The sequence below is a fragment of the Cynara cardunculus genome (genome assembly GCF_001531365.2).
Source record: "Cynara cardunculus var. scolymus isolate 2C chromosome LG 17, CcrdV1, whole genome shotgun sequence".
In the NCBI taxonomy this organism is placed as follows: domain Eukaryota; kingdom Viridiplantae; phylum Streptophyta; class Magnoliopsida; order Asterales; family Asteraceae; genus Cynara; species Cynara cardunculus.
The window spans coordinates 35426989-35437946 of NC_037544.1; the positions used below are offsets into that span (position 1 = coordinate 35426989).

Sequence of the window (10958 nt, forward strand, 5' to 3'; positions counted from 1 at the left end):
TGAATGGGGTATATATATACATACATGTGTGTGTGTGTGTATATATATATATACACACACATGTGGGGGGGGGGGGGGGGGGTTTCAGTGAGAAGTAGAGCTAAGGTTAAGAGCATAAAAAAGGATATCTAATATTGGATGCACATTAGGATGAGATGGACCGAAATGCAAAGAATCAGTCATCGTATCAAACACGATTCATGGATGAGTTTGAGATTAAAGATAATCAAGGGGTCCAGATCCCTCCTTAAACTTCTCATTTTAACTATCTTTCCTACACGATTATTCGCCTATATATATGTATGTATGTATGTATGCATGTTCATTTTAGTCGAGGATACATTTTAATATGATATTTTGAAAAAAAAATTGCAAGATAAATTAAAACAGATGAAATGTTCGTTAACATATTATGATTTGGTTAGTTGTATGTCGAACGAAATTCTGTATCATATATATATATATATATATATATATATATATATATATGTGTGTGTGTGTGTAAAAAGTATATGCGAAAAAGGAAAGTCTAAATAAGGACCACAAAGAAAACCTTTCATTTCAGGTTCTCGAGTTTTTTGTAAATATGACTTCTAATAACATAGAAATTGACTTCTATTGCCCAAGACGTTATGTCGGAAACGGTCTGATTCCAATGATCATGACAATTATGGTTTTTAGAAATACAAACAATTACAATTTGATGAATAAAATTTTTCGTTCATAGAAATCCTCTCTTAAACTCACAATCTCTATTGCGAACTAACTAATCCTAGAACGACTATCCGCTTTACAGGTAGCTCGAAGTCATCACATTTGAACCTCTGTGGCCACAACGAGATTTTTATTTCTTCTTAAATTCGAACTTAGTACCTCGAGACACTTTTGACCTTTGAAGCTCAAACTCAAATCAATCGAATACATCCCTTATGGTTGATAACGTAAAACTTCATCCATTGAATTAGTTGTAATGTTCACAAAATAAAAAAGTAAACCCCAAATATAAAAGCATTTAATGCTCTTGTTATAAATACCAATCTCAAATACACAAATCTCCATCCACAATTTCACATCATTAATACTTGAAAACACACATTTCTTCAAGGTTCAAAAATGGCAAGTTTTGATTCGAATCTTGTGGTGTTCATGGTCATGATGGCCATCGCAACCATGCACTTTCACGGCACGGTGGCGCAGACTAGCCACGTCGTCGGAGATACTCTCGGATGGACCATTCCTTCCGGCGACCTTGCCACCTACACCACTTGGGCATCTCGTCAAACCTTCACCGTCGGCGACGTTCTCGTCTTTAACTTCAACAATGGAGCACATGACGTTGCAAAGGTTTCAGAGGCGGCGTACGGCCCATGCAACGCTACTGATCCTATATCTTTGGCCACCACCGGCCCCGCCACCCTTACCTTGACCACCGCCGGCAGCCATTATTACATCTGCACCTTCACAAGTCATTGCCAGATTGGTCAGAAGTTAGCCATCAACGTCTCCACCCGCCGGTACCACCACTCCTCCGTCGACAACTCCGGCAGCTCCACCAACCACCACCCCAAGTCCTCCCATGACAAGACCAACTCCGGCAACACCTGATGCCCCATGCCCACCCACTTCATCTCCAGACTCCAGCCCACCATCGCCACCCACCATCACCTCCGGCAACAGCACTCCACCACCGCCTAGTAGTGGAGCTCCAATTTTCACCGCAGTGGCACCCATGACTTTCTTGGTGGTTGCCATGGCTTTCTTGAATTATTAAACGTGAGAAGTGAGAGATTACATTTACATTTTTCTTATCATGCATGCTTATATGTAATGTTGTTTTTTCCTTTTTTTTAAATTTAATTATTATTAGTAAATGTTTCTTGGGTGTACGTTTGGCACATGTTTTATTTGAATGCATCTGTATACATAGATAGAGGTGGGTTTTTACAGAACCCATATACATTTATAATATAATTTGATGAATATGTGATTTCATAGAAGTTTTGATTGTTTTTAATATAAATCATTGATTATAATTAATGAATCATATTCATCTTCCATAAATATTCAAATCATAATAAATGAACTCTCATAATTTCTATAATTATCTTAATTAATTAGGTTGCATTGGTTGTACAAATGAACATGGTTGTATTTGAAATATACCATATATATATATATATATAGAGAGAGAGAGAGAGAGAGGTGAGTAATTATACAAACCATTTACATTTATACAGCTACTACAACTCAATCTCAACCGTCCATTTAATTTGATAAATATGTGATTTCATAGAAGTTTTGATTTGTTCCTAATAGAAAGTATTGAGCATAATTAAGGAACTCTATTCATCTTTCATAAATATTCAAATCATAATAAATGAACTCTCATCATTTCCATAAATATCTCAATTTATTAGGTTGCATTGATTGTACAAATGTGATGAGTTGCATTTGAAACGAACTCTCTCTCTCTCTCTCTCTCTCTATATATATATATATATATATACACACACACACACATAAACAATAGCAGGGACAAAACACGAATGGACTGGATCAGTAATAATGGAGGGGTCCAAAAGAATTTTATACTTAAAGCCATAATAGACTGGAGATGCTTCACTCTATCTAAAAAAAGCCAAGGGCCATGCCCTAATGGCCATCCACCCCTGAACAATAGCATCATTAATTGTATTTATATATTTCTTGGATACGTTCTTGTCTTAAAAATATCAGTTTTTAACATACAATAAGAATTTAGAAGGTTTTTAGGTCTATTTTTGGGTTTTTAGCTTGTCATTACCATTCCAAGTCAACTGGTTGTGAAAGAATCATTCGTCTTGAACTGCCTACGATTTTGTCTCGAGTTTGTTGTTGCGGCATAAGTTCATATATACAAGTGTTCAATCCAGGTTTTTTATGTCTGTTTGACTAATTTCGAGGAGTAGAATCTTATACAGTCCCAATGTCCATATATGTGGTTAAAACATAATTAAAATACTAAAAGTATTTTATCGATCATATTATCGAGTTTATGTCTTATTTATAGACTAGTTATATATCCGCACAATGCGGCGGGAGCCGTGAATTTTAACGATTTTGAAGTTTCACTGGTTTTATTAAAGAAGATTTAATGATGATATAAGCTACATTTGATCTTTACATATTAATACAATTTGAATAAATAAAAGTTATGGTTACAATTACAGTCTATCAATGAAAAAAATTGTATGACATTTTAAAATCCAATATATTTAAAATTCATATATATTTAAAATCCAATATATTTAAATGACTCCACAAATGTGTTCGATTTACACCAAGAGCAAAGAATCAAGAGATCGAGAGCAAGACCGAGAGTTCTAGAACAATTGAATGAGAGATAAATGAATGACTCATGGTGAATATCATTTTGAATCACACCTTGGGGGATGGAGAAAAGACATAGAGGTACGAGAGGGTAAAGACATGAGTGAAAGGTGTCAAAAGCATCTTCGGAACATGAAAAGAAAAGGTAATAATGTGCATTGGTAACTTATACTATATGTTATTTTAATTGTAGATTAAAAAATTTTAAGACTAAATGCATAAAGTAATAGTACTTAATGCATTATGAATTGTTTTTAAGACTTTGTGCATAAATGTATAGTACTTTAAGGGGGCGTTTGATTCGTCGGATTCCGATGGAATCAAATGGAATTGGAATGATCAATTTCGTTGACCAAATTCCATTCCGACGTTTGGTTACCCATGGAATGGAATTAAATTCCAAACATTCCCTTAAATGTGGATTTGATCATTCCTTCACAAAAGTGATGGAATTGAAATCCATTCCAACCAGTATTTTGAAATGACAAAAATACCCTTACTAAAAGATAAAACCCTAGCCGCTAACAAATTGATGGAATTGAAATCCATTCCAAACAAATAGATTCAAATTTCTTAACAAATTCCATTACATTGTCTGCCAACTAAACAGGTGGTCAAACTTGACAACATTTCATTCTAATTCCTTCGAAGTCAAATTCCTTTGACAGATTCCATTTCATCCAAAAACATTCTGCGAACCAAACGCCCCCTAAAAGACCTAACTATCAAATTCACATCCTCCAAAATTGGAAAAAAAAACACATTTTGATTACTTAAAATAAGAAGTTCCAAAATGTCTTGTTTATATAGAAATTTTAAAGTTAGTTCTTAGGAATATCAAGTCGGTTCAAATTTAATACGGTATGCTCTTCTTTCAATGAAAAAAAGCCGAAGTCCATGATTGATCTCAAGTTCTCAATCGGCAAAATACTGTCTAACCGGTCATTTTTATACCAAATTAAACCAATCAACAAATGTATCAACCATACAAATTAAATTGATACTAACTTAACTGGTACCAATTACAATCGGTTGGTAATAACGTACCAAATATACAAATTTGGTTGGTAGTACCGTACCATGTACTAAACCCTAATAAGTTTAGACTAAGGACCAATCATGCCTTCTAGTAATTAATTAATACTTTTAGTTGATTACTTATTTAAACCCTCTAATATTATTTCTTGCTTTTTGATTAAAATTTGTGTGCGACCTAATAGGCCCAATGTCGTGTCTATGGGCATTATCTCCAACAAACACAAGTAACAAGAACATAATTAACCCTTTTTAGTTAAACACAATTCAGAATCATATAGTCTATATAGTTTAGATGTTTCATGCACATAATTGTTTTAAACATTTTTAGGAACATGACATCTCGTAAGAGTTCTAATAGAAGTTATTAGGAATGTAATATTGGGGTAGCAAACTACAGAGCACGAGCATGTAGCTATTGTAGACAGAGGAAGAGATCTCCAACAAAGGGTCGAGATAGGATCCGTGGATCCGTGAGCCAATAGATAGGTTACCAGACTTCTAAATTAGACTAGAAGTGTAATTTTCGTATTGTTTTCTAGTACATACTTCAGTTTCTTTTTTCCTAGCGATTAAAACTTTCTTTCTGTCACACTTTTCGCTACTATTTGGGATAAATGACATGTCTGCATACATTTGAGTATCCCACCCCCAAACCCTGTCTTCAAGTCTCCTCAAGGCCACTGGATTTTCACGGCTGCAACTTTCAAGATCCTAACAGTAGATCATTGACCAAATGGTATCCAGGAACCTAACCTTTTTAGAGGTCAAAGATTCGAACATATGAGTTTAATTTACTGTATATATTATATATTTCAATCTTTAAGGTCTACAAGATTAGTTGAGATGTGCAAAAGCAGATTCAGACACCGAAAAAGTAGGGCAGTGCCATGAGAGGGGATTCTTCCAGATTAATACCAGTCATTACAGAAAATGAAAACAGAAGCATAGAAGCTCAAAACTGATCACTAACATCTTGCAAGTAAGCATGAGTAGTAACACAACTTATGATCAAAACCATAAAACGTTGACCATTGCCAATTAAGTGCCCAGTTTGGCCTTCAGCATCTAATCTTGGTCCACCTAAGTATTATCGATTCTAAGTTTAAACTTACGAATACTCTTGTGAAAAAGAATATATATCATGAAAAGTATATACGGTTTAAGCGGACAAATTATTACCTAACCAAGATGGGCACTTATTTTAGGATGGAAGGAGGAAATAATCTTCAGTAATGAACTCATATTCTGCAACTCTGGAGCCAACTGTTTTATGATCTTAGAAATAGAAACAACGTTGATGCACATGCACTTAAGACCGAGATATAGGACCAATGCCACCCTTGAGCTCCAAGTTCCTGATACAAGTTGAGAAATATGTTATTTGTATCTCTATATTTTATTTCATCTACAGGAGACAGTTAAGTCGAGGTCAACTATTGTTTAGGGGATGTAAGTTCAGACACCTAAACGTAGATTAAAAGACTCTGTTTGGCAAACTAGATGATAAGCTAGCCGCTAGCTGAAAAGCTAATTGTTTGTTAATAAGTTAGTTGTTAGCTGATAAGCTGGTTGATATTGATAACCTAAACCTGTTTGGTATTAAATGACAGTAAAATGATTTAAAAGGGTATGTTAAAAAGTTAAGTTGGAAAAATAAGAGGCATAATTGGGAAAAATATATGGAAAAAAGCCCCTGAAGCTTATTGAACGCTACTTGGTTCCAGAAAAGCTAACTTATGGCTAATGAAATGTGCTTTTTTCATAAGCTCGTAAAATAAGTTTGGATGGCATGGGTTTGTAGCTGTTTACAAACCTACCAGTCCATAGTTTCGGATGTAAACAGAAACCAAAGCATTCTATTCCATTAGCAATAAACTGATAAACCTTGTATTGCATTGTTTATGTACTACTATAAGTTTAATTTATATATACCAAATAATAATAATAATAATGCATGTTTACATATTCTAAGGGTTTTGAATTTTAATGATACATCTTGTACTAAGATTATTTATAATACGAAGGAAACCCTGTAAACTTGAATGACTCCACTTTGCTGACAAAAAAGAGTTCAAGCACTTGTAAGATTGACCAAAATCAAATACTACTTATAGTGAAATAGAATTCAGTCAAGGACTCTGAAATCCAGAAAGAGAATAAGGAAGTGGGGTAAATGGCCGATACTACTGGAATAATTCCTTTTTGGATAATAGGTACTGTAGCTGCAATTCTTTTAGGGGCTGTTTACTACCTGTTGACCACCTCTTACTGGGTAAGAGGTGCTTACCCGGTAATCAAGGATGCTGTTTACCAATACACTATGACCCATAAATATGTTGACACTTGACTGAGATGTTGACCCAGTAAGGAAGGGGTTGCTTTCTGACTCGGTTCAGTCGGCACTTACCAAGACACTTGGTAAAAAACCATTTTCAATCGACACTTACCCAATTTGTGTTGGCAAATGGCCCCTAAATGTTGTCTTATCATGGTAAGAGCTTTTTCGGATAAAGATCATGGTAAAAGCTTTAGCTTTGCTGTCCATGGTAAACTAGGTAGTTAAAAGGGAGAAGTTAACAAACAAAGTAGATAAATTCAGTGGGCACAAAGAAAGAAAGACCTCAATTTCAACAAGCACTATTAGAGCAGTGGAAAGGGTAAAGCAAGCCAGATGATATGTTTGATGATAACTGGGAGGATAGTAAGAGATGCAATTATACAACAGTGATGAATGGTCAAATCCTGTTGAACAGAAGTCAAAATCCCTTCTGAGTAAAAAGGTTATATCTGCAGCTTGATAAGGTGCCATGTCAAAAAGAAGGTTGAGATTGGAACTGTTTTAAGTAAAAATTAGCTTCAAGGGTAACTATTTACATGTAGTGGTTTTTCTTAGCACGTGTAATCTAGTAAAAATTCATATTTCTACAATAATTATGTCAAATAACTTTTCAGTGGAATTTGGGAACATAAATAGTGGATAACAAATTAATAATTCAGCAACTAGAAGATAAAAAAAAGTATAACAAGCTTCATACCTTAATTGATAGAAGAGATGAAATTGAAGATGAAGATTGCAGAGCTGGAAACCCTATATCATACGCGATTGTCCCGTCAGGTTTGTACAGACCAAAGTTCCTTTCAGAAGTCGCGCCAGTCTTTGAATTCTCATTAAATAAAGCAAAAATATATGCCTTCAACATAGATTTTGGCCTCCGTGGAGTTCCCTTCCTCTTCGCAAGCCTTTTACGCAGGTTGTAATTATAAGTCTTTGCATTTTCGAACGTTGCAGCACCTTCATTAGCATCTCCATGAGAAGCCCATCCTGTCTCCGTCACTATAACCTCCATCTTGTTAAATCCAGCATCTTCCAGTGCAGCATAAGCTGCATCAATCTGAGCATCAAGCATGTTGTCATAATGAAGATTTGTTTTTTCATCATATATTCCATCAGTTGGATTGAAGAGAGCATAGTTTATATCAATCTCATCTGGACTACCCATGTAAGCTAAAAAAGGATAAGCATTTAAACAGAAAGGAGACCCCATCTGTGAAAACAAATCTAGTAGTTTTTTCATGTTTTGGGAAACATTTTCTGTAAAGACACATGACGATGGAGGGTATGAACTAGCGAAAACAGCCTGTGAATGAGCAGTTGTTATCTGAACTACACCATCCAACTGCAACTTTTGAGTAGCATTGTAAATATTTTTAACTGCCCCATACAGAGCTGCCTGGAGATCCATATCACCCCCTCCCAGAACTTCATTTCCGACAGCAATCCCGACAATATGGGTCTCGGGAAAGTACGCTTGCACGTTGTCTCTGACCCAATCAAGGGCATGATCAGCACTATTACTCATATCCTTCACCAATCCATTATTAACACCAATCACCAAATCCAGACCACTCCCACTAAATGCATCAAGAACACTGTGATCAGCATCATAAATTCTTACGTTCTTTATCTTAGCTGCTTTAAGAAGCCTAACAACTTCATTAGGAGAAGGGATATTATCTGCAAGCCTTCCGTAATTTATACCATAAGTCCCTGTGAATGATTTAGCTGCCACGTACCCTGGGAAAAATAATGAAGGAATGAGTATTCATAATGAACACAATCATACAAATGAACATCATCAGACCCCAAAAGTGATTGAATGTCGTCTATCTCACAGTGGTAAACAAAACTTCCTTGTTTTGCAATTTTATCGAAGGAAACTTTAGATATTAACCCAGAGGTGGTATACAGGATTTTCAAATCCTCAAACAAATGGTTCCGAACCCTATAGAAAGAAACCTACTAACATGGTAATTTGACAACTTGCTTTTGAAACAACTAATTTGACTTGTGTGTTATCTAAAACTTGTTACTTTTACAAGCAAGCTTGAAAAGCCATCAGTAAGCTTGGTTGCTCATTGTCATGTGTCCTAGGTAATAAACTCTATAAAATAGGAGGATAAGTTTATGACACACAACATGCCGAAATCATACATGAATAAAAATGTTATAGCATGAGTCATATGTATATCTGCATCAAACATATGAAGCACAAATTACAATTTAGGAATCCAATACACGTCTGACTACTAGAAATGGAAGACCAACGCAACATTGAACCTCGGGTGCTAGGCCTAAACGGCCATGGTGTTGAAACATATTCAAACTGAATCTCTCAATTAATAAATAGATTTCAATAATGATATGCTTATACCAATAATTTTGCTCCTAATATATAAGGAAATAAGAAACCTATAGCATATCAAATCTGAAGTTAATGCATAACTTAATTTCACAAACAATGAAGATGTAATTCCTTTGACAGGAAATGAACTCTACCTCTTCGATTTTGAACCACAATCAATCTGAGTATTTCTCCCAAACTACCAAACCATATCACCAGGAGAAATTCGAACCAGTTGTGAACATAATTTTGAGTGGTCACTATTAATTCGATAAAGACATAGTTAAACCTAAACCTCACTTCGTAAAAGAACATTAAACAATACTGGTACATAAAACACTATAATTGCTAAAACATTAAGAAGATGTGAATTCAAGCTCGACAGGCTTTAAGGCTACGTTCAATTGAGTCCAGTTACACAAATTGGAAGAGCGTCGCTATGTGCGTCCCAAACAAGATTACAATTACGAAAACAAAAAAAAGCAACAAAACTCATGATCCACTGCGATCATCATTGAACTAAAAAATTGCAATCATTCAACGATTAGTATCAGTTTCTAGGGTTCAACTACAGATCAGTACAAAAATAAATAAATAAATAAAAATAGGCAAAATCTTTACCTTTTTGAACTAAAAATACCAAAAGCAGAAGTAAACATCGACCAAAGGATCGCGATATCTTCATCTCGGAGTCAATAAAACGACTCTCTCGCCGTTGCTTTCAAACCTCCAACTCAGCCATGCCATAAGATGAATTAACAGTCCAAAATCTCTATCTAAAGTTGCTCTCACACACACACTCTTTCTCTAGACATAGATATATGCACGTACGTAAATACAAATTTCTCTCTCTGAATTAGTAGATAACCGAACTACTCTTTCTAAGGTGATGTTTACCACGGCGGTTTTGGCGACGGAGGGCGGTGGCGATAGGCGGAATAATGGGGGTTTTAGCGGTCGTTTTCTTTGGAAGGAGACGCGTTTTATAGCCGCGGAGATATTATTCAACTTCTGTTTTCTTTTAATAGGCTTATTTATAATTTTCATTCGATTCATTAATTTCATTTTAGTACCCTCAACTTTGGAGGTAGTCACGATTAGTACTTGTTTTAGAAATTCACTTTTTTTGATCTAAAAAGACAATCGATAAAATTGCAAATTAACCACAAGGGTGGTGTCTGATTGGTTTGAGCTTGACTCCAAAGATCAAAAGTATCAGGAGGTCTCAGGTTCAAATTCAAGGAGAAATAAAAATTCCCTTATGGTCACGGAGGTTCAAATGCGGTGACTTCGGGCTATCTGCAAAGCAGATGGTCGTCCTGTGATCAGTTGGCTCGAATAGCGGGTTAGATATTCAGGTTAATAAAAAAAAAATTGCAAATTACATCCAAATGAAACCGATTTCGTTTTTATATATGTTTCATGATACCTCTTTCCAAAACATTCGTTTTAGAAACAGACTTCCAAAACTTCTTAAAAGACCAAATGACCCAATACAGATTTCTTATGATATAAATAAAAGTAAAACTGGTTTCATTTTTATTCTTTAAAAAAGTTCTAAAAGTTTATTTTTCAAAAAAATCGAGGTTCTGAATACTGGTTTCCAAAAGAAAATACAAAAACATAAAGCTGGTTTCCTATTTTTTCGTAAAACAGAAAGTTTTAGATGGTGATTCAGTAATAAAGTTTTTGAAAGTCGTATCAGATAAATCATGTATTGTTATTTTTTGTAATTATTTGAATGTCCAGACTTCTTTTGGTTTTAATCAAACAATTAATTTAAGATAAAGACAATGATATTTCAACTTCTTAACATTTATTAATGAATTATATCAGTTTAATTAAAAATAATTAATATAATTATGAAAT

The 10958-nt window shown here is 34.7% G+C and overlaps 1 protein-coding gene and 1 pseudogene across 1 annotated transcript; one reads left to right on the plus strand and one right to left on the minus strand.

Moving 5' to 3' along the window:
• Positions 1 to 1113: 1113 nt before the first annotated feature.
• LOC112500850 lies at positions 1114 to 1786 on the plus strand (annotated as a pseudogene).
• A 3482-nt stretch (positions 1787 to 5268) lies between these two features.
• On the minus strand, positions 5269 to 10090 carry LOC112500363 (glucan endo-1,3-beta-glucosidase 14-like). The gene is made up of 3 exons (XM_025103845.1): positions 9711 to 10090; positions 7443 to 8482; positions 5269 to 5762 (listed from the first exon to the last, which is right to left on the minus strand). The coding sequence occupies exons 1-3, from the start codon at positions 9772 to 9774 to the stop codon at positions 5676 to 5678; spliced, it is 1191 nt and encodes a 396-aa protein (XP_024959613.1). The 5' UTR covers positions 9775 to 10090; the 3' UTR covers positions 5269 to 5675.
• Positions 10091 to 10958: the final 868 nt, after the last annotated feature.